General features: G+C 41.1%; 1 protein-coding gene and 1 long non-coding RNA gene across 2 annotated transcripts in view; both read right to left on the reverse strand.

Annotated features, from left to right (window-relative positions):
* Positions 1 to 2,560: 2,560 nt before the first annotated feature.
* Positions 2,561 to 7,049, reverse strand: LOC139531446 (uncharacterized). The gene is made up of 2 exons (XR_011666362.1): positions 4,968 to 7,049; positions 2,561 to 4,899 (listed from the first exon to the last, which is right to left on the reverse strand). It is a non-coding gene; the product is annotated as an uncharacterized lncRNA (long non-coding RNA).
* Positions 7,050 to 7,122: 73 nt separating this feature from the next.
* LOC139531447 (patched domain-containing protein 1-like) overlaps positions 7,123 to 23,237 on the reverse strand; it is a 93,393-nt gene continuing 77,278 nt past the window's right edge. The window contains exons 9-12 of the mRNA XM_071327897.1: positions 21,603 to 22,244; positions 13,942 to 14,119; positions 11,499 to 11,835; positions 7,123 to 9,478 (exon numbers count right to left, since the gene is read on the reverse strand). Of these exons, the coding sequence (XP_071183998.1) occupies positions 8,878 to 9,478; positions 11,499 to 11,835; positions 13,942 to 14,119; positions 21,603 to 22,244 (1,758 nt within the window). The 3' untranslated portion in view covers positions 7,123 to 8,877. The remainder of the gene's footprint in view (positions 9,479 to 11,498; positions 11,836 to 13,941; positions 14,120 to 21,602; positions 22,245 to 23,237) is intronic.

The following is a 23,237-nucleotide window of genomic DNA, read 5'->3' on the forward strand; positions in this document are numbered from 1 at the left end:
GATTTTGCATTGTAGATATGTGGTAGTGGAGTATGGGCCGAGGGCACACACTTAGTGTGTTGTGAATTCTGTAATGAATGTATTGTAATGTTTTAAAATTGTATAACTGCATTAATGTTGCTGGACCCCAGGAAGAGTAGCTGCTGCCTTGGCAGGAACTAATGGGGATCCATAATAAATACAGATAGAAACAAACACCATTGTAAATATAACCCATATTTATGTTTATTTATTTTCCCTTTTGTACTTTAACTATTTGGACATAATATGTCATTTGAATTGTCTTTATTATTTTGGAACTTTTGTGAGTGTAATGTTTACTGTAAAAATGTATTAATGTTAATTTCACTTTTGTTTATGATCTATTTCACTTACTTTGGCAATGTAAACATGTTTCCCATGCCCAAAAAACTCTTCAATTGAAATTGACTTGAAATTGAGAGTCAGATGATAATGCTTATATATTTTGCATTATTCATCTCATAAGTACAGTTGAAGTCGAAAGTGTACATACACCTTATCCAAATATATTTAAACTTAGTTTTCACAATCCTGACATTTGTCACGTCTGCTCCCCCCCGGCGCTTGAGGACGCCAGGCTGCCCTGCATCACGCTGACACTGTTCCTGTCTCGTTCCATGTCCGTTTCCTGTCTCGGTCCATGTCCGTTTCCTGTCTCGTTCCATGTCCGTTTCCTGTCTCGTTCCATGTCCGTTTCCTGTCTCGTTCCATGTCCGTTTCCTGTCTCGTTCCATGTCCGTTTCCTGTCTCGTTCCATGTCCGTTTCCTGTCTCGTTCCATGTCCGTTTCCTGTCTCATGTCCGTTCCTTATTAAATGTTTGACTCCCCTTACCTGCTTTATCTCTCCAGCGTCATCCCATGTGACTCCCATGGTGTTTATACTTGCGTACTATTGTTTGTACAGATGAACAAGGTACCTTCAGGCGTTTGGAAATTTCTCCCAAGGAGGAACCAGACTTGTGGAGGTCAACAATTTTCTTTCTGAGGTCTTGGCTGATTTCTTTTGATTTTCCCATGATGTCAAGACAAGAGGCACTGAGTTTGAAGGTTGGCTTTAAAATACATCCACAGGTACACCTCCAATTGACTCAAATTATGTCAATTAGCCTATCAGAAGCTTCTAAAGCCATGACATAATTTTCTGGAATTTTCCAAGCTGTTTAAAGGCACAGTCAACTTAGTGTATGTAAACTTCTTACCCACTGGAATTGTGATACAGTGAATTATAAGTGAAATAATCTGTCTGTAAACAATTTTTGGAAAAATTAATTGTGTCATGCACAAAGTAGATGTCCTAACTGACTTGCCAAAACTATAATTTGTTAACAAGAAATGTGTGGAGTGGTTGAAAAACGAGTTTTAATGACTCCAACCTAAGTGTATGTAAACTTCTGACTTCAGCTGTATTCTATCCTATTCTACTGTATCTTAGTCTATACCGCTCTGACATTGCTTGTCCAAATATTTATATATTCTTAATTCCATTCTTTTACTTTATATTGTGTGTTTGTTGTGAATTGTTCGATATTACCGCACTGTTGGAGCTACAAACACAAACATTTCGCTACACCCGCAATAACATCTGCTAAACACGTGTATGTGACAAACAACATCTGTTAAACACGTCTATGTGACAAACAACATCTGTTAAACACGTGTATGTGACAAATAACATCTGTTAAACACGTGTATGTGACAAACAATTTGATTTGAGATAGAAAGACAGCTAGAGAACGTGAGAGAGGTAGACAGAGAGAGAGAGACAGCTAGAGAATGTGAGAGAGGTAGACAGAGAGAGAGACAGCTAGAGAACGTGAGAGAGGAAGACAGAGAGAGAGAGACAGCTAGAGAACGTGAGAGAGGTAGACAGAGAGAGAGACAGCTAGAGAACGTGAGAGAGGTAGACAGAGAGAGAGAGACAGCTAGAGAATGTGAGAGAGGTAGACAGAGAGAGAGACAGCTAGAGAACGTGAGAGAGGAAGACAGAGAGAGAGAGACAGCTAGAGAACGTGAGAGAGGTAGACAGAGAGAGAGACAGCTAGAGAACGTGAGAGAGGAAGACAAAGAGAGAGAGAGAGAGAGAACGTGAGAGAGGAAGACAGAGAGAGAGACAGCTAGAGAACGTGAGAGAGGAAGACAGAGAGAGAGACAGCTAGAGAACGTGAGAGAGGTAGACAGAGAGAGAGAGAGACAGCTAGAGAACGTGAGAGAGGAAGACAAAGAGAGAGAGAGAGAGAGGTAATGTACAGACAAAGTGAGGTGCATTAATATGAAGAGTTAGATTGATAGAAGTGATCCAACCGGTAGAGAAGTGATCCAACCGGTAGAGAAGTGATCCAACCGGTAGAGAAGTGATCCAACCGGTAGAGAAGTGATCCAAACGGTAGATGCTCGTTTCTCTTTTCCCTCCAGTCTGCAGTATGAATGTGACATCACAACTGAATACAAACAACACAAGGTACCCGAGGCCATCACATCCTCTAGTCTACACTAGGGTGTGTGTGTGTGAGTGTCCGCCACACACTAAAAGACACCGAGACCCAAGAAACATGTGTGTCTTTATTCTTCTAGCCAACAGAAACATCAACAGAACACAAGACAGATCCCTGTAGAAGTCCCTAATCCAGAGTTCAGGCCAAAAGTAGTGCACTATGTAAAGAATAGGGTTATATACAGTACCGCACTGGAATACTGGAGTGCATAGGCCTATGAAACAGGGGCTAAGGGTCGATTTAGGATTCAAAAACATTTCATTTTATTCATTAGTCTGATTTCTGAGTACAGATTTTCCTGTTGTTGCTGTAAGTCTGTAAAGTATTTCGAATATTTTTGACTCCATAATCATAATTATTAGCTCTGCAGCAGCTCCTCTATTACCTGTAATATGGTATCACTGCTCCTCTATTACCTGTAATATGGTAGCACTGCTCCTCTGTCAGCTGTAATACATACCGTACAGCCCTGCTCCTCTATTACCTGTAATACTATCACTGCTCTTCTATTACCTGTAATACTATCACTGCTCTTCTATTAACTGTAATACGGCATCACTGCTCCTCTATTATCTGTAATACATGCCGTACATCACTGCTCCTCTATTACCTGTAATACTGTATCACTGCTCTTCTATTACCTGTAACATATTATCACTGCTCCTCTATTATCTGTAATACTATCACTGCTCCTCTATTATCTGTAATACATGCCGTACATCACTGCTCCTCTATTACCTGTAATACTGTATCACTACTCCTCTATTATCTGTAATACTATCACTGCTCCTCTATTATTTGTAATACATGCCGTACATCACTGCTCCTCTATTACCTGTAATACTATCACTGCTCTTCTATTAACTGTAATACGGCAGCACTGCTCCTCTATTATCTGTAATACATGCCGAACATCACTGGTCCTCTATTATCTGTAATACTGTATCACTGCTCTTCTATTACCTGTAACACAGTATCACTGCTCCTCTATTATCTGTAATACGGTATCACTGCTCCTCTGTTAGCTGTAATACATACAGTACAGCACTGCTCTTCTATTACCTGTAATATGGTATCACTGCTCTTCTATTACCTGTAATATGGTATCACTGCTCCTCTGTTTGCTGTAATACATACCGTACATCACTGCTCCTCTATTACCTGTAATATGGTAGCACTGCCCCTCTGTTACCTGTAATACATACCGTACAGCACTTCTCCTCTGCTGTCTCTAATACTATCACTGCTCTTCTATTACCTGTAATACTATCACTGCTCTTCTATCTGTAATACTATCACTGCTCCTCTATTACCTGTAATATGGTATCACTACTCCTCTGTTAGCTGTAATATGCTATCACTGCTCCTCTATTATCTGTAATACAGTATCACTGCTCCTGTCACGTTCCTGACCTGTTTTCCCTTGTTTTGTATTTATTTAGTATGGTCAGGGCGTGAGTTGGGTGGGTTGTCTATGTGTGATTTTCTATGTTGGGATTTTGTGTTCGGCTTGGTATGATTCTCAATCAGAGGCAGCTGTCAATCGTTGTCCCTGATTGAGAATCATACTTAGGCAGCCTGGGTTTCACGTGTGTTTTGTGGGTGTTTGTTGCCGTGTTAGTGTTTTTTCACCACACGGTACTGTTTCGGTTTTCTGCACATCGTTTATTGTTTTTGTATTTCAGTGTTCATTTCGGTTTTAATAAATCATCATGAGCACTTACCACTCTGCATATTGGTCCGATCCTTCTCGCCTCTCCTCGTCCGATGAGGAGGACGAAATAGACAATCGTAACAGCTCCTCTGTTAGCTGTAATACATACAGTACAGCACTGCTCCTCTATTACCTGTAAAACTGTATCAATGCTCTTCTATTACCTGTAATATGGTATCACTGCTCCTCTATTACCTGTAATACGCTATCACTGCTCTTCTATTATCTGTAATATGGTATCACTGCTCCTCTATTATCTGTAATACAGTATCACTACTCCTCTGTTAGCTGTAATACATACAGTACAGCACTGCTCCTCTATTACCTGTAAAACTGTATCACTGCTCTTCTATTACCTGTAATATGGTATCATTGCTCCTCTATTACCTGTAATACTGTATCACTGCTCTTCTATTATCTGTAATACTGAATCACTACTCCTCTATTATCTGTAATACTATCACTGCTCCTCTATTATCTGTAAAACATGCCGTACATCACTGCTCCTCTATTATCTGTAATACATGCCATACATCACTGCTCCTCTATTACCTGTAATACTATCACTACTCCTCTATTATCTGTAATACTATGACTGCTCTTCTATTAACTGTAATACGGCATCACTGCTCCTCTATTACCTGTAATACTGTATCACTGCTCTTCTACTACCTGTAATACTGTATCACTACTCCTCTATTATCTGTAATACATGCTGTACATCACTGCTCTTCTATTACCTGTAACACATTATCACTGCTCCTCTATTATCTGTAATACTATCACTATTCCTCTATTATCTGTAATACATGCCGTACATCACTGCTCCTCTAATACCTGTAATACTGTATCACTGCTCTTCAATTACCTGTAATACTGTATCACTGCTCCTCTATTACCTGTAATACTATCACTACTCCTCTATTATCTGTAATACGGCATCACTGCTCCTATATTATCTGTAATACTATCACTGCTCTTCTATTAACTGTAATACGGCATCACTGCTCCTCTATTACCTGTAATACTGTATCACTGCTCCTCTATTATCTGTAATACTATCACTATTCCTCTATTATCTGTAATACATGCCGTACATCACTGCTCCTCTAATACCTGTAATACTGTATCACTGCTCTTCAATTACCTGTAATACTGTATCACTGCTCCTCTATTACCTGTAATACTATCACTGCTCCTCTATTATCTGTAATACTATCACTACTCCTCTATTATCTGTAATACTATCACTGCTCTTCTATTAACTGTAATACGGCATCACTGCTCCTCTATTACCTGTAATACTGTATCACTGCTCTTCTATTACCTGTAACACATTATCACTGCTCCTCTATTATCTGTAATACTATCACTACTCCTCTATTATCTGTAATACATGCCGTACATCACTGCTCCTCTATTACCTGTAACAGAGTTTCACTGATCCTCCATTATGTGTAATACTATCACATCTCTTCTATTATCGGTAATATTATCACTGCTCCTCTATTACCTGTAATATGGTATCACTACTCCTCTGTTACCTGTAATATGCTATCACTGCTCCTCTATTACCTGTAATATGGTATCACTACTCCTCTGTTACCTGTAATATGCTATCACTGCTCCTCTATTACCTGTAATATGCTATCACTGCTCCTCTATTACCTGTAATATGGTATCACTGCTCCTCTGTTAGCTGTAATACATACAGTACAGCACTGCTCCTCTATTACCTGTAAAACTGTATCACTGCTCTTCTATTACCTGTAATATGGTATCACTGGTCCTCTATTACCTGTAATACTATCACTGGTCCTCTATTATCTGTAATACGTATCACTGCTCCTCTGTTAGCTGTAATAAGCTGGGTGGTTCGAGCCCTGAATGCTGATTGGCTGACAGCCGTGGAATATCAGACCGTATACCACAGGTATGACAAAACATGTATTTTTACTGCTCTAATTATGTTGGTAGCCAGTTTATAATAGCAATAAGGCAGCTTGTGGTATATGGAAGATATACCACGGCTAAGGGCTGTGTCTATGCCTCCGCAATGTGTCGTGCATAAGTACAGCCCTTAGCCGTGGCATATTGGCCATATACCACATCCCCTCGTGCCTTACTGCTTAATGATAGAGTACCACAGTATAAGTCATAACCCCCATAAAACCTACAAGTCAAACAGAGGAATGGTTCCAGTTGTTTTTCCACCATTCATTTTTCCCATAGGGGATCTAGAAACACTTAAAGGGCTGTGTAGGCCTACCCTGGAGTGACTTTTTCTGAACTGATCTCTCTAGGACAAGGTGACTTTTATCAATATATTAACCCCCCCCCAAAATGAAATGCTTATTAGCTGCTAATGTGGCTATCATAAAGAACTACAAAGGCCATGATGATCTGGATGAGACTGCCAAATCGAGGCAAAGGTACAAATCTCTGGGTTAAATATCTAATGTTGGCTAAATGTAGTAATGAATACATAGGATATATTTCTTTAAATGGACAATTCTGTGAACGGTCTTGTATAAGTTTTAAATTGACACAATACCTGTTAGCAAATGTGTCCGCTAGAGATGACGTGCATCTTTGATGCTGATTAGCATTTTATTTGAATCTGAGAGTAAATAGAGCCTAATATATTGCTAAAAGTCACCTTGTCTTTACATGGTTATCAAAACGTCACACCAGGGTAAGCCTACATGCTTAAAGTCACCTTGTCTTTACATGGTTATCAAAACGTCACACCAGGGTAAGCCTACATGCTTAAAGTCACCTTGTCTTTACATGGTTATCAAAACGTCACGCCAGGGTAAGCCTACATGCTTAAAGTCACCTTGTCTTTACATGGTTATCAAAACGTCACACCAGGGTAAGCCTACATGCTTAAAGTCACCTTGTCTTTACATGGTTATCAAAACGTCACACCAGGGTAAGCCTACATGCTTAAAGTCACCTTGTCTTTACATGGTTATCAAAACGTCACACCAGGGTAAGCCTACATGCTTAAAGTCATCTTGTCTTTACATGGTTATCAAAACGTCACGCCAGGGTAAGCCTACATGAAACATAGCCCTCATTATAAGTGTTTCTAAATTCCCTATGAGAAAAATGAATGGTGGAAAAACTATTTGAACCATTTCCCTGTTTGACCACCAGGTTTTATGGGTATTATGACACCTCCACTCTGGAGCTCTATACGGTATCACTGGTCCTCTTTTACCTGTGATACAGTATTTTTTGGAGTTTGGGATAAACAGATGATTCCCCGGTGAATGTAACATACACAGTGTTCCACAGGTCATTAGTTACTATGACAACTGACTGACATCCCTCTCATACAGGGTTAGAAGTCTCTGATTGGACAATAGTTCATGAAGGGTTTCTGACATCACTAAAACCTTTCCTCCCTTGATACAGGAAACTCTTATTGACGTCAAAGTCTCTGTGAGACCATAGTAGATCCATTCTGCAGTAGATCCAGTCTGCAGTAGATCCAGTGTTCAGTAGATCCAGACTGCAGTAGACCCAGTCTGCAGTAGACCCAGTCTGCAGTAGACCCAGTGTTCAGTTGATCCAGACTGCAGTAGATCCAGACTGCAGTAGATCCAGTCTGCAGTAGATCCAGTGTTCAGTAGATCCAGTGTTCAGTAGATCCAGACTGCAGTAGATCCAGTGTTCAGTAGATCCAGTCTTCAGTAGATCCAGTGTGCAGTAGATCCAGACTGCAGAAGATCCAGTGTTCAGTAGATCCAGACTGCAGAAGATCCAGTCTGCAGTAGAACCAGTGTTCAGTAGATCCAGACTGTAGTAGATCCAGTGTTCAGTAGATCCAGACTGCAGTAGATTCAGTGTGCAGTAGATCCAGTCTGCAGTAGATCCAGACTGCAGTAGCTCCAGTGCGCAGTAGATCCAGTCTGCAGTAGATCCAGTGTTCAGTAGATCCAGTGTGCAGTAGATCCAGACTGCAGTAGTTCCAGTCTGCAGTAGATCCAGTGTTCAGTAGATCCAGTCTGCAGTAGATCCAGTCTGCAGTAGAACCAGACTGTAGTGGATCCAGTGTTCAGTAGATCCCGTCTGCAGTAGATCCAGTGTTCAGTAGATCCAGACTGTGGTAGATCCAGACTGCAGTAGATCCAAACTGCAGTAGATCCAGTCTGCAGTAGATACAGACTGCAAAAAATGGGGGGGGGCATGTCCTGATAACTGTATGACACTGCAACAAGAGGCAAGAAGAGAGTAACCATGGAAACAAAGCACCTCTCCATTTTCTCTCTATCTTACTCCACCCTCTTTGTCTCACTCTGTGTCTCACTCTCTTTCTCTCTACCTCTCCCTCTGACTTTTTCTCCCTTCCACTTTCTTTCTCTCTCCCTGCCTGTCTCTCATCTGACTTTCTCACCCTCTCTCTCTCTCTCACCCTCTCTCTCTCACCCTCTCTCTCTCACCCTCTCTCTCTCTCTCTCTCTCTCTCTCTCTCTCTCTCTCTCTCTCTCTCTCTCTCTCTCTCTCTATGTGAAAACGCAACATGTTGATTCCTTGCTCTGATTGGCTACACCCCGTGAGGTGTCAGCCAACAGAGGCCAGTAGCCATGGTAACATATCCTCAGTGACCCCATCAAAACCTCTGACATCACATCCTGTTGGTCAGACGGTGGTGATCTGGTCGACCACCCTGGTGCTGTCAACCATCTCCACACACTCCACTTCCTCTCTAAGCCCCTCCCCTTCCCCCCTGTCTCCCTGTCTACTTCCTGTCTTCTTGGTGGGTGGCAGGAAGGTGAGCAGCGTTGGCAGGAAGGCCAAGGCATGTAGCGCTGAACAGAACGCCGTCAGCACTAGGCAACGGAACAGCGAGCGTGTAAGGTTGGAGTGTACGGCGGCCAGAGGGAGCAGCGCTGCGGTGTAGCAGATCAACGTCTGTAGAGAGGGGACGCCATGTCTCTCCAACGCCAGTCTGACCCACACGGTCCGGCTGTCCCCCCGGCCAGAGGAGAAGGTGGCCAGTAGAGGACCACAGCAGTCTGCAGAGTGACCCAGTGCTGAAATCAGACATAACACAGACACGCAGTCGAGCTCCACGCCCCACAGAGTCATGAAGCCCAGAACACCAAACTGGACAGAGAGGAGGGTGAGACTGAGCCACACTGCCACTAGGGGCTCCACCACCGCTAGAGACGACAGACCCAGCAGGAACAACACCGCCATCAGGGAGTGGCGCAGAGGAGAGCTCACCGCTGTAGCATACCTAGAGAGAGGAGGAGAGAAAGAGAGAAACAGAGAGAGGAGGAGAGAAACAGAGAAACAGAGAGAGGAGGAGAGAAAAAGAGAAACAGAGAGAGGAGGAGAGAAACAGAGAGAGGGGGAGAGAAACAGAGAAACAGAGAGAGAAAGGAAGATACAAAGAAGGAGAGAGAGGGGGTGAGAGGGAAAGAGGTGGAGAGACAGAAAGAGAGGTAGAGATGGGGAGAGAGAAAGAAGAGAGAGGGGTAGAGGGGGAGAGGGAAAGAGGCGGGGAGAAGTAGAGAGGGGGGTTAGGTGAAGAGGAGGAGAGAGAGGTAGAGGGGGAGAGGGAAAGAGGAGGAGAGGGGGGAGGGAAAGAGAGAGGTAGAATGACAGGTAGAGAGGGGGTAGAGGGAAAGAAGAGGAGAGAGAGGTAGAGAGGGGTGGGAGGAGGAGAGAGACAGAAAGACAGGTAGAGGGGAAGGGGAAGAGGTAGAGAGGGGGGAGAGGGAAAGAGGAGGAGCGAGAGACAGAGAGGGGGGGAAAGAAGAGGAGAGAGAGGTAGAGAGGGGGAGAGGGAAAGAGGAGAGAGAGGTAGAGTGGGAAGAGAGGGAAAGAGCAGGAAAGAGAGGGGGAAATAGGAGGGGGGGAGAGGTAAAGAGGAGGAGAGAGAGGTAGAGGGGGAGAGGGAAAGAGGAGAGAGACAGAAAGACAGGTAGAGAAGGGGGAAGAGGGAAAGAGGAGGAGAGAAACAGAAAGACAGTTAGAGAGGGGGAGAGGGAAAGAGGAGAGAGAGACAGAAAGACAGGTAGAGAGGGAGAGGGAAAGAGGAGAGAGAGACAGAAAGACAGGTAGAGAAGGGGGAAGAGTGAAAGAGGAGGAGAGAAACAGAAAGACAGGTAGAGGGGGGAGAGGGAAAGAGGAGAGAGACAGAAAGACAGGTAGAGAGGGGGAAGAGGGAAAGAGGAGAGAGACAGAAAGACAGTTAGAGAGCGAGAGGGAAAGAGGAGAGAGACAGAAAGACAGGTAGAGAAGGGGGAAGAGGGAAAGAGGAGGAGAGAAACAGAAAGACAGTTAGAGAGGGGGAGAGGGAAAGAGGAGAGAGAGACAGAAAGACAGGTAGAGAGGGAGAGGGAAAGAGGAGAGAGAGACAGAAAGACAGGTAGAGAAGGGGGAAGAGTGAAAGAGGAGGAGAGAAACAGAAAGACAGGTAGAGGGGGAGAGGGAAAGAGGAGAGAGACAGAAAGACAGGTAGAGAGGGGGAAGAGGGAAAGAGGAGAGAGACAGAAAGACAGTTAGAGAGCGAGAGGGAAAGAGGAGAGAGAGGAAGAGAGGGGCAGAAAGGAAAGAGGAGAGAGAGACAGAAAGACAGGTAGAGAGGGAGAGGGAAAGAGGAGAGAGAGACAGAAAGACAGGTAGAGGGGGGAGAGGGAAAGAGGAGAGAGACAGAAAGACAGGTAGAGAGGGAGAGGGAAAGAGGAGAGAGAGACAGAAAGACAGGTAGAGAAGGGGGAAGAGTGAAAGAGGAGGAGAGAAACAGAAAGACAGGTAGAGGGGGGAGAGGGAAAGAGGAGAGAGACAGAAAGACAGGTAGAGAGGGGGAAGAGGGAAAGAGGAGAGAGACAGAAAGACAGTTAGAGAGCGAGAGGGAAAGAGGAGAGAGAGGAAGAGAGGGGCAGAAAGGAAAGAGGAGAGAGAGACAGAAAGACAGGTAGAGAGGGAGAGGGAAAGAGGAGAGAGAGACAGAAAGACAGGTAGAGGGGGGAGAGGGAAAGAGGAGAGAGACAGAAAGACAGGTAGAGAGGGAGAGGGAAAGAGGAGAGAGACAGAAAGACAGGTAGAGGGGGGAGAGGGAAAGAGGAGGAGAGACAGAAAGATCAGTTGAGACTCTCTCCTCTCTTCTCTCTCACACACACACACACACACACGCACACGCACATGCACACGCACACACACACACACACACACACACACACGCACACGCACACCAGCACACGCACACACACACACACACACACACACACACACACACACTCCCGTCCCACCTGTCCAGGTAGACGAAGGAGGGGTTGAAGATGAGAAAGCGGACGCGTGATGTCAGAGACAGACGTCTCAGTGTGTCCAATAGGACGGACATCTCCTCCCTCTTGTTCTCTGTTGTCTTGGCAACCAGGAAGACACGTGATGCTGCCATCTCTGGCTCCTCCCCTTCATCGCGCTCAGCGAAGATGATGTCATCGGCAAAATGAGCGAATTGCGGCTGGCGAAGGAAGGAGAGGCGGAGCATCCGCGTAAAGCTATCACGTGATTGGCTGGTAGTGGTGAGGTTCCGTTCCCTCAGGTAATCCAGGTAGCTTTCCAGCCAGCTGATTCGCTGGAACCCTTCAACAATAATAACAATTATATTCATGTACCAATAGTAATATTTATACAGCACTTTTCATACAATATAATAATAGTTCTACAGCTGCACCATCAAGAGCATCCTGACTGGTTGCATCACTGTTTGGTACGGTAACTGCTCGGCATCCAACCACAAGGAGCTACAGAGGATAGTGTGTACGGCCCAGTCCATCACTGAGGCCAAGTTCCCTGCCATCCAGGACCTCTATACCAGGTGGTGTCATAGCATTTCTGTGTCATGCTACTTTCTGTTTATTATCTATGCATAGTCACTTTACCCCTACCTACATGTACATATTCCCTCGACTAGCCTGTACCCCTGCACAATGACTCGGTACCGGTACCCCTTGTATATAGCCACGTTATTGTTACTTTATTGTGTAACTATTTTTCCTTTAGCTTATTTTTTTTAAACTCTGCATTGTTGGTTAAGGGATCGTAAGTAACATTTCACATTAAGGTCTACCTGTTGCATTCGGCAAGTGACAAATAAAAATGTATTTGATTTGATTGTTAATTTATTTGATTACTTTAAATCACTTGACAATCAATCAAAACAATCAATCGAAAGCAAGTTCCTGAAAACGTGTTTTTAAAAGAGATTTAAAGAAGACCTGTCACGCCCTGACCTTAGAGATCCTTTATTCTCTATTTCGGGGTTAGGTCGGGGTGTGACAAGGGTGGGAATTCTAGTTTCTTTACTTCTAGGTTGGCCTGGTATGGTTCCCAATCAGAGGCAGCTGTCTATCGTTGTCTCTGATTGGGGATCATATTTAGGCAGCTTTTTCCCACCTGTGGGATCTTGTTTTTGTATTGTTGCCTTTGAGCAACGACAAATCTGCACGATCGTTTCTTTGCTCTTTATTGTTTTTGTGCCGGTTCGCATAATAAAAGATGATGAACCCAAACCACGCTGCATTTTGGTCCGATTCTTACAACAACGATTGTGAGAAGACCATTAGCTTTGAGGGAATCGGGTTTAAAAGAGGTTTAAAGAAGACCATTAGCTTTGAGGGAATCGGGTTTAAAAGAGATTTAAAGAAGACCATTAGCTTTGAGGGAATCGGGTTTAAAAGAGGTTTAAAGAAGACCATTAGCTTTGAGGGAATCGGGTTTAAAAGAGATTTAAAGAAGACCATTAGCTTTGAGGGAATCGGGTTTAAAAGAGATTTAAAGAAGACCATTAGCTTTGAGGGAATCGGGTTTAAAAAAGGTTTAAAGAAGACCATTAGCTTTGAGGGAATCGGGTTTAAAAGAGATTTAAAGAAGACCATTAGCTTTGAGGGAATCGTGTTTAAAAGAGTTTTATAGAAGACCATTAGCTTTGAGGGAATCGGGTTTAAAAGAGATTTAAAGAAGACCATTAGCTTTGAGGGAATCGGGTTTAAAAGAGATTTAAAGAAGACCATTAGCTTTGAGGGAATCGTGTTTAAAAGAGTTTTATAGAAGACCATTAGCTTTGAGGGAATCGGGTTTAAAAGAGATTTATAGAAGACCATTAGCTTTGAGGGAATCGGGTTTAAAAGAGATTTATAGAAGACCATTAGCTTTGAGGGAATCGGGTTTAAAAGAGATTTATAGAAGACCATTAGCTTTGAGGGAATCGTGTTTAAAAGAGATTTAAAGAAGACCATTAGCTTTGAGGGAATCGGGTTTAAAAGAGATTTATAGAAGACCATTAGCTTTGAGGGAATCGGGTTTAAAAGAGATTTAAAGAAGACCATTAGCTTTGAGGGAATCGGGTTTTTGCTCTAGCGCTACACAGCTGATTCAAATAATGAAAGCTGGATGATGAGTTGATCATTTGAATCAGCTGTGTAGCGCTACAGCAAAAAACAAAACATGCACCCCTTGGGGTCCCCAGGACCAAGTTTTGAAAAGACTGGGTTAGGGTTAGGGGTCAGAGGTCAGTGCCTTTAGCTACTCCAGCAGGGTTAGAGTTAGAGTTAGGGTTAAAGGTCAGAGGTCAGTACCTTTAGCTACTCCAGCAGGGTTAGAGTTAGAGTTAGGGTTAAAGGTCAGAGGTCAGTGCCTTTAGCTACTCCAGCAGGGTTAGAGTTAGGGTTAAAGGTCAGAGGTCAGTACCTTCAGCGTACTCCAGCAGGTCTCGCTGTACCGAGGTGTTCCAATAGGGGGCGCTCTCATAGACATAGAAGCCAATCACAGGAGTGTAGGAGGAGAAGTAGCGCTGCTGGGCGCGAGCATACAAGGACGTCCCTGTATCCAGAGCAACCAGAGAACTGGGCTCCGAGCCCTGGCTCACCTGCAACACACATGATATTATATATTAGATATATTCTTAATAACTGTTAGAGCTTAGACTTAGTAGAATTAGTAGTCTGTGGAGTTAGAGTTAGTAGTCAGTAGAGTTAGTAGTCAGTAGAGTTAGTAGAGTTAGTAGAATTAGTAGTCAGTAGAGTTAGTAGAATTAGTAGAATTAGTAGAATTAGTAGTCTGTGGAGTTACTAGAGTTAGTAGAATTAGTAGTCAGTAGAGTTAGTAGAGTTAGTAGAGTTAGTAGAATTAGTAGTCAGTGGAGTTAGTAGAATTAGTAGTAAGTAGAGTTAGTAGAATTAGTAGTCAGTAGAGTTAGTAGAGTTAGTAGAATTAGTAGAATTAGTAGTCTGTGGAGTTACTAGAGTTAGTAGTCAGTAGAGTTAGTAGAATTAGTAGTCAGTAGAGTTAGTAGAGTTAGTAGTCAGTGGAGTTAGTAGAATTAGTAGTCAGTAGAGTTAGTAGAGTTAGTAGAATTAGTAGTCAGTAGAGTAGTAGAGTTAGTAGAATTAGTAGAATTAGTAGTCTGTGGAGTTACTAGAGTTAGTAGAATTAGTAGTCAGTAGAGTTAGTAGAGTTAGTAGTCAGTGGAGTTAGTAGAGTTAGTAGTCAGTAGAATTAGTAGAATTAGTAGTCAGTGGAGTTAGTAGAATTAGTAGTCAGTGGAGTTAGTAGAATTAGTAGTCAGTAGAGTTAGTAGAATTAGTAGCCAGTGGAGTTAGTAGAATTAGTAGTCAGTGGAGTTAGTAGAATTAGTAGTCAGTAGAGTTAGTAGAATTAGTAGTCAGTAGAGTTAGTAGAGTTAGTAGAATTAGTAGAATTAGTAGTCTGTGGAGTTACTAGAGTTAGTAGTCAGTAGAGTTAGTAGAATTAGTAGTCAGTAGAGTTAGTAGAGTTAGTAGTCAGTGGAGTTAGTAGAATTAGTAGTCAGTAGAGTTAGTAGAGTTAGTAGAATTAGTAGTCAGTAGAGTAGTAGAGTTAGTAGAATTAGTAGAATTAGTAGTCTGTGGAGTTACTAGAGTTAGTAGAATTAGTAGTCAGTAGAGTTAGTAGAGTTAGTAGTCAGTGGAGTTAGTAGAGTTAGTAGTCAGTAGAATTAGTAGAATTAGTAGTCAGTGGAGTTAGTAGAATTAGTAGTCAGTGGAGTTAGTAGAATTAGTAGAATTAGTTGTCAGTGGAGTTAGTAGAATTAGTAGTCAGTAGAGTTAGTAGAATTAGTAGCCAGTGGAGTTAGTAGAATTAGTAGTCAGTGGAGTTAGTAGAATTAGTAGTCAGTAGAGTTAGTAGAGTTAGTAGAATTAGTAGAATTAGTAGTCTGTGGAGTTACTAGAGTTAGTAGTCAGTAGAGTTAGTAGAATTAGTAGTCAGTGGAGTTAGTAGAATTAGTAGCCAGTGGAGTTAGTAGAATTAGTAGTCAGTGGAGTTAGTAGAATTAGTAGAATTAGTAGTCAGTGGAGTTAGTAGAATTAGTAGAATTAGTAGTCAGTAGAGTTAGTAGAGTTAGTAGAATTAGTAGTCAGTGGAGTTAGTAGAATTAGTAGTCAGTAGAGTTAGTAGAATTAGTAGTCAGTGGAGTTAGTAGAGTTAGTAGTCAGTGGAGTTAGTAGAATTAGTAGTCAGTAGAGTTAGTAGAATTAGTAGTCAGTGGAGTTAGTAGAATTAGTAGTCAGTATTGTAGTAGAATTAGTAGTCAGTAGAGTTAGTAGAGTTAGTAGCCAGTGGAGTTAGTAGAATTAGTAGTCAGTAGAGTTAGTAGAATTAGTAGTCAGGAGAGTTAGTAGAGTTAGTAGTCAGTGGAGTTAGTAGAATTAGTAGTCAGTGGAGTTAGTAGAATTAGTAGTCAGTGGAGTTAGTAGAGTTAGTAGTCAGTGGAGTTAGTAGAGTTAGTAGTCAGTAGAGTTAGTAGAATTAGTAGTCAGTGGAGTTAGTAGAATTAGTAGTCAGTATTGTAGTAGAATTAGTAGTCAGTAGAGTTAGTAGAGTTAGTAGTCAGTGGAGTTAGTAGAATTAGTAGTCAGTGGAGTTAGTAGAATTAGTAGTCAGTGGAGTTAGTAGAATTAGTAGTCAGTGGAGTTAGTAGAGTTAGTAGTCAGTGGAGTTAGTAGAGTTAGTAGTCAGTAGAGTTAGTAGAATTAGTAGTCAGTGGAGTTAGTAGAATTAGTAGTCAGTATTGTAGTAGAATTAGTAGTCAGTAGAGTTAGTAGAGTTAGTAGTCAGTGGAGTTAGTAGAATTAGTAGTCAGTGGAGTTAGTAGAATTAGTAGTCAGTGGAGTTAGTAGAATTAGTAGTCAGTGGAGTTAGTAGAGTTAGTAGTCAGTGGAGTTAGTAGAATTAGTAGTCAGTGGAGTTAGTAGAGTTAGTAGTCAGTAGAGTTAGTAGAATAGGTAGTCAGTGGAGTTAGTAGAATTAGTAGTCAGTGGAGTTAGTAGAATTAGTAGTCAGTAGAGTTAGTAGAGTTAGTAGTCAGTGGAGTTAGTAGAATTAGTAGTCAGTGGAGTTAGTAGAGTTAGTAGTCAGTAGAGTTAGTAGAATTAGTAGTCAGTGGAGTTAGTAGAGTTAGTAGTCAGTGGAGTTAGTAGAATTAGTAGTCAGTGGAGTTAGTAGAATTAGTAGTCAGTGGAGTTAGTAGAATTAGTAGTCAGTGGAGTTAGTAGAATTTGTAGTCAGTGGAGTTAGTAGAATTAGTAGTCAGTAGAGTTAGTAGAATTAGTAGTCAGTGGAGTTAGTAGAGTTAGTAGTCAGTGGAGTTAGTAGAATTAGTAGTCAGTGGAGTTAGTAGAATTAGTAGTCAGTGGAGTTAGTAGAGTTAGTAGAGTTAGTAGTCAGTGGAGTTATTAGAGTTAGTAGTCAGTGGAGTTAGTAGAATTAGTAGTCAGTGGAGTTAGTAGAATTAGTAGTCAGTGGAGTTAGTAGAATTAGTAGTCAGTGGAGTTAGTAGAATTAGTAGTCAGTGGAGTTAGTAGAATTAGTAGTCAGTAGAGTTAGTAGAATTAGTAGTCAGTAGAGTTAGTAGAGTTAGTAGTCAGTGGAGTTAGTAGAATTAGTAGTCAGTGGAGTTAGTAGAATTAGTAGTCAGTGGAGTTAGTAGAATTAGTAGTCAGTAGAGTTAGTAGAGTTAGTAGTCAGTGGAGTTAGTAGAATTAGTAGTCAGTGGAGTTAGTAGAGTTAGTAGTCAGTGGAGTTAGTAGAGTTAGTAGTCAGTGGAGTTAGTAGAGTTAGTAGAATTAGTAGTCAGTGGAGTTAGTAGAGTTAGTAGTCAGTGGAGTTAGTCGAATTAGTAGTCAGTGGAGTTAGTCGAATTAGTAGTCAGTGGAGTTAGTAGAATTAGTAGTCAGTGGAGTTAGTAGAATTAGTAGTCAGTAGAGTTAGTAGAATTAGTAGTCAGTGGAGTTAGTAGAATTAATAGTCAGTGGAGTTAGTAGAATTAGTAGTCAGTGGAGTTAGTAGAATTAGTAGTCAGTAGAGTTAGTAGAATTAGTAGTCAGTGGAGTTAGTAGAATTAGTAGTCAGTGGAGTTAGTAGAGTTAGTAGTCAGTGGAGGTAGTAGAATTAGTAGTCAGTAGAGTTAGTAGAATTAGTAGTCAGTAGAGTTAGTAGAGTTAGTAGTCAGTAGAGTTAACAGAATTATTAACGTTAGTAGTCAGTAGAGTTAGTCAAATTATTAACGTTAGTAGTCAGCAGAGTTAGTATAATTATTAACGTTAGTAGTCAGTAGAGTTAGTGGAGTTAGTAGTCAGCAGAGTTAGTCAAATTATTAATGTTAGTAGTCAGTAGAGTTAGTAGAATGATTAACATTAGTAGTCAGTAGAGTTAGTGGAGTTAGTAGTCAGCAGAGTTAGTAGAATTATTAACGTTAGTAGTCAGCAGAGTTAGTAGAATTATTAATGTTATTAGTCACTAGAATTATTAACGTTAGTAGTCAGTAGAGTTAGTAGAATTATTAACGTTAGTAGTCAGCAGAGTTAGTGGAGTTAGTAGTCAGCAGAGTTAGTAGAATGATTAACGTTAGTAGTCAGCAGAGTTAGTAGAATTATTAACGTTAGTAGTCAGTAGAGTTAGTAGAGTTAGTAGTCAGCAGAGTTAGTAGAATTATTAACGTTATTAGTCAGCAGAGTTAGTAGAATTATTAATGTTATTAGTCAGTAGAGTTAGTGGAATTATTAACGTTAGTAGTCAGCAGAGTTAGTATAGTTAGTCAAATGATTAACGTTAGTAGTCAGTAGAGTTAGTGGAGTTAGTAGTCAGTAGAGTTAGTAGAGTTAGTAGTCAGTAGAGTTAGTCAAATTATTAACGTTAGTAGTCAGCAGAGTTAGTAGAGTTATTAACGTTAGTAGTCAGCAGAGTTAGTAGAATGATTAACGTTAGTAGTCAGCAGAGTTAGTAGAATTATTAACGTTAGTAGTCAGTAGAGTTAGTAGAATTATTAACGTTAGTAGTCAGTAGAATTAGTAGAATTAGTAGTCAGCAGAGTTAGTAGAATTATTAACGTTAGTATTCAGCAGAGTTAGTAGAATTATTAACGTTAGTAGTCAGCAGAGTTAGTAGAATTATTAACGTTAGTAGTCAGCAGAGTTAGTGGAATTATTAATGTTAGTAGTCAGCAGAGTTAGTGGAATTATTAACGTTAGTAGTCAGTAGAGTTAGTGGAATTATTAACGTTAGTAGTCAGCAGAGTTAGTAGAATTATTAACGTTAGTAGTCAGTAGAGTTAGTAGAATTATTAACGTTAGTAGTCAGTAGAGTTAGTAGAATTATTAACGTTAGTAGTCAGTAGAGTTAGTAGAATTATTAATGTTAGTAGTCAGTAGAGTTAGTAGTCAGCAGAGTTAGTAGAATTAGTAGTCAGCAGAGTTAGTAGAATTATTAACGTTAGTAGTCAGCAGAGTTAGTGGAATTATTAACGTTAGTAGTCAGTAGAGTTAGTTGAATTATTAATGTTAGTAGTCAGCAGAGTTAGTAGAATTATTAACGTCAGTAGTCAGTAGAGTTAGTAGAATTATTAACGTTAGTAGTCAGTAGAGCTAGTAGAATTATTAATGTTAGTAGTCAGTAGAGTTAGTAGAATTATTAACGTTAGTAGTCAGTAGAGTTAGTGGAGTTAGTAGTCAGTAGAGTTAGTAGAATTATTAATGTTAGTAGTCAGCAGAGTTAGTAGAATTATTAACATTAGTAGTCAGTAGAGTTAGTCAAATTATTAACGTTAGTAGGCAGCAGAGTTAGTAGAATTATTAACGTTAGTAGTCAGCAGAGTTAGTAGAATTATTAACGTTAGTAGTCAGCAGAGTTAGCAGAGATAGTCAAATGATTAACGTTAGTAGTCAGTAGAGATAGTAGAGTTAACAGAGTTAGTTGTTAGTAGAGTTAGTAGCCAGTAGAGTTAGCAGAGTTAGTAGTCAGTAGCATTAGTAGAGTTAGTAATCAGTAGAGTTAGTAGCCAGTAGAGTTAGTAGCCAGTAGAGTTAGTAGCCAGTTGAGTTAGCAGAGTTAGTAGTCAGTAGCATTAGTAGAGTTAGTAATCAGTAGAGTTATTAGAGTTAGTAGCCAGTAGAGTTAACAGTAGAGTTAGTTGTTAGTAGAGTTAGTAGTCAGTAGAGTTAGTAGCCAGTAGATTTAACAGAGTTAGTTGTTAGTAGAGTTAGTAGAGGTAGTAGTAAGCAGTAGAGTTATTAGAGTTAGTAGCCAGTATAGTTAGTAGCCAGTAGAGTTAGTAGTCAGTAGCATTAGTGGAGTTAGTAATCAGTAGAGTTATTAGAGTTAGTAGCCAGTAGAGTTAGTAGCCAGTAGAGTTAGCAGAGTTAGTAGTCAGTAGCATTAGTAGAGTTAGTAGCCAGTAGAGTTAGTAGCCAGTAGAGTTAGTAGTCAGTAGAGTTATTAGTCAGTAGAGTTAGTAGTCAGTAGAGTTAGTAGTCAGTAGAGTTAGTAGCCAGTAGAGTTAGTAGTCAGTAGAGTTAGTAGCCAGTAGAGTTAGTAGCCAGTAGAGTTAGTAGTCAGCAGAGTTATTAGTCAGTAGAGTTAGTAGTCAGTAGAGTTAGTAGCCAGTAGAGTTAGTAGTCGGTAGAGTTAGTTGCCAGTAGAGTTAGTAGTCAGTAGAGTTAGTAGTCAGTAGAGTTAACAGTTAGTAGAGTTATTAGTCAGTAGAGTTAGTAGTCAGTAGAGTTAGTAGTCAGTAGAGTTAACAGTTAGTAGAATTAGTAGTCAGTAGAGTTAGTAGTCAGTAGAGTTAACAGTTAGTAGAATTAGTAGTCAGTAGAGTTAGTAGTCAGTAGAGTTATTAGAGTTAGTACTCGGTATAGTTAGTAGTCAGTCGAGTCAGTATTGTAGTAGAGTTAGTAGTCAGTAGAGTTAACAGAGTTAGTAGAGTTAGTAGCCAGTAGAGTTAACAGAGTTAGTAGCCAGTAGAATTAGTAGAGTTAGTAGCCAGTAGAATTAGTAGAGTTACTAATCAGTATAGTTATTAAAATGAGTAGAATTAGTAGCCAGTAGAGTTAGTAGTCAGTAGAGTTAGTAGAGTTAGCAGTCAGTAGAGTTAGTAGTCAGTAAAGTTATTTGACTTAGTAGTCAGTAGAGTTAGTAGTCAGCAGTGTTATTAGAGTTAGTAGCCAGTAGAGTTAGTAGTCAGTCGTGTTAGTAGTGTAGTAGTGTTAGTAGCCAGTAGAGTTAGCAGAGTTAGTAGCCAGTAGAATTAGTAGAGTTACTAATCAGTATAGTTATTAAAATGAGTAGAATTAGTAGCCAGTAGAGTTATTAAAGTTAGTAGAATTAGTAGCCAGTAGAGTTAGTAGTCAGTAGAGTTAGTAGAGTTAGCAGTCAGTAGAGTTAGTAGTCAGTAAAGTTATTTGACTTAGTAGTCAGTAGAGTTAGTAGTCAGCAGTGTTATTAGAGTTAGTAGCCAGTAGAGTTAGTAGTCAGTAGAGTTAGTAGTGTAGTAGTTAATAAAGTTAGCAGTGAGTAGAGTTAGTAGAGTTAGTAGTCAGTATAGTTATTTGACTTAGTAGTCAGTAGAGTTAGTAGTCAGTAGAGTTATTAGAGTTAGTAATCAGTAGAGTTAGTAGTCAGTGGAGTTATTAGTCAGTAGAGTTAGTAGAGTCAGTGGTCAGTAGAGTTAGTAGTCAATAGAGTTAGAAGTCAGCATAGTTAGTAGTCAGTAGAGTTATTAGTAAGTAGTCAGTAGAGTTATTAGTTAGTCGTCAGTAGAGTTAGTAATCAGTAGAGTTAGTAGAGTCAGTAGAGTTATTAGTAAGTAGTCAGTAGAGTTAGTAGAGTCAGTAGAGTTATTAGTAAGTAGTCAGTAGAGTTAGTAGAGTCAGTAGAGTTATTAGTTAGTAGTCAGTAGAGTTAGAAGTCAGCATAGTTAGTAGTTAGTAGAGTCAGTAAAGTCAGTAGAGTCAGTAGTGTGTGTGTGTGTGTGTGTGTGTGTGTGTGTGTGTGTGTGTGTGTGTGTGTGTGTGTGTGTGTGTGTGTGTGTGTGTTACCTGTAGGAAGCCCATCAGGCCAAAGGAGATGTATACGAGGTAGAGCAGAACCATGAAGGGCTTCACATAGGTGTTGGTGATCCAGTCTCCATAGCAACGCTGCACGCAGCCTAGCAACAAGTGTGAGTCCTGGGGTCGCAGTTCAGAGATGGTGGTTGGGGTGCGTGTATTTGGAATGTGTGTGTGAGCATGTATGTGTGTAGTGTTGGGAGTGTGTGTGTGAGCGTGTGTAGTGTTAGGTGTATGATCATGTGTGTGTGTAGTGTTGGGAGTGTGTGTGTGAGCGTGTGTGTGTGCAGGATTTTCTGTATGTGTGTAGGCGTGCGCTGCATTAGGTGTGTGTGTGTGTGTAGAGTTGGGTGTGTGTGAGTGAGTTTGTGAGTGTGTCTCATCCTGGTAGCGTGTGTACATGAGACAGCGGTACCAGCGTGGCTTGGTGTCCAGCGCTCCCTTCTTGGGGACACGGCGGCAGAAACACCCGTGTCTGTACCCTGTCTCCAGGTAACCTGTGGCAACCAAACAGGTGGCGTAGAAGGACAAGGTGTAAAGGTAACCAACGGTTACGCCCAATGCAGCGCAGCGACAGAACAGCCGGACAGCCTCCAGGTTGGTCAGAGGAGACGCAGCCAGACCCAGAGACACCTGGGAACACACACACACCGTTTCCATTGGCACTTTAAGTCAGGACCAAATTCCATCTGGGTCGGAGGAAACACGGGCCAGCGCAGACAAGTTTCACAACTGGGGCTAGCCTGATTAGATTTGGGCTGGTGACGCTGTTACTACTGTATGCAACCACCAGCTGATCACTGCTGAATGCTGAAACGTCTGGGTTTGTTCCTGTTAGCTTGCCTGAGTTTGTTGAGATTAGCTAGCACATGGACAAGCAGCACCACAGTAGCCAGATAGGACAGGAATTACCACCAAAGCTGGATCCTTCATTTATTTTTGCACTACACTAATTTCATGAGAACAGAGTCAGTCATGTTGTTTGGTTATCAGCCCTCAAATGCTAGCGAGCTAACATTAGCTAGCAGGTATTTTAGCTAGTCGGGTCATATTCATACATTATTGAAAGCTAGCTACCAAAAGTATGTCTCCCTTCTTCTGCAAAAGCCTCCCCGTTTCTGTCATCGCTGTTCACTTCCTGCTGAAAGTGTGTGAGGGAAAATGTCTGTCTGTATCAGATTGTACACAGATCATATGTTTAGCATAAATGCTGCTTTTCTAACAACCAATTTGGCTGGGTTCATGCAATTGACTGATTGATTGCGCATGGGAGGAATCCTCACAATCACTCTATAAGCAATTTGGCAGTACGCCAAGAACATTGGTCTGGGAACCAAAAGGGGTATCTCAGTTTCAAGGTCTCAGCTTGGAGAGAAGAAGCCTTGTGAGGTATTGGTCAGTCATGCAGGAAATGATGAATAATTAATAATGTAAATCAAGCAAATATAGCTTGTCTGTGTAAACAGAATATAAGATAACTTAAGGGACCGCCCTGGAGGAACTTCTGACCTGTACTGAGTGTGCAGAGTTTGTTATAACCTCTCCAGTTAACTGATAATTGAGAGTGATTTGTTTAATATTGACTTCACTTTCCTGGTGTTGAATTTCCACCACACACCGAACAAG

This window comes from Salvelinus alpinus, chromosome 10 (genome assembly GCF_045679555.1).
Source record: "Salvelinus alpinus chromosome 10, SLU_Salpinus.1, whole genome shotgun sequence".
Classification (NCBI taxonomy): domain Eukaryota; kingdom Metazoa; phylum Chordata; class Actinopteri; order Salmoniformes; family Salmonidae; genus Salvelinus; species Salvelinus alpinus.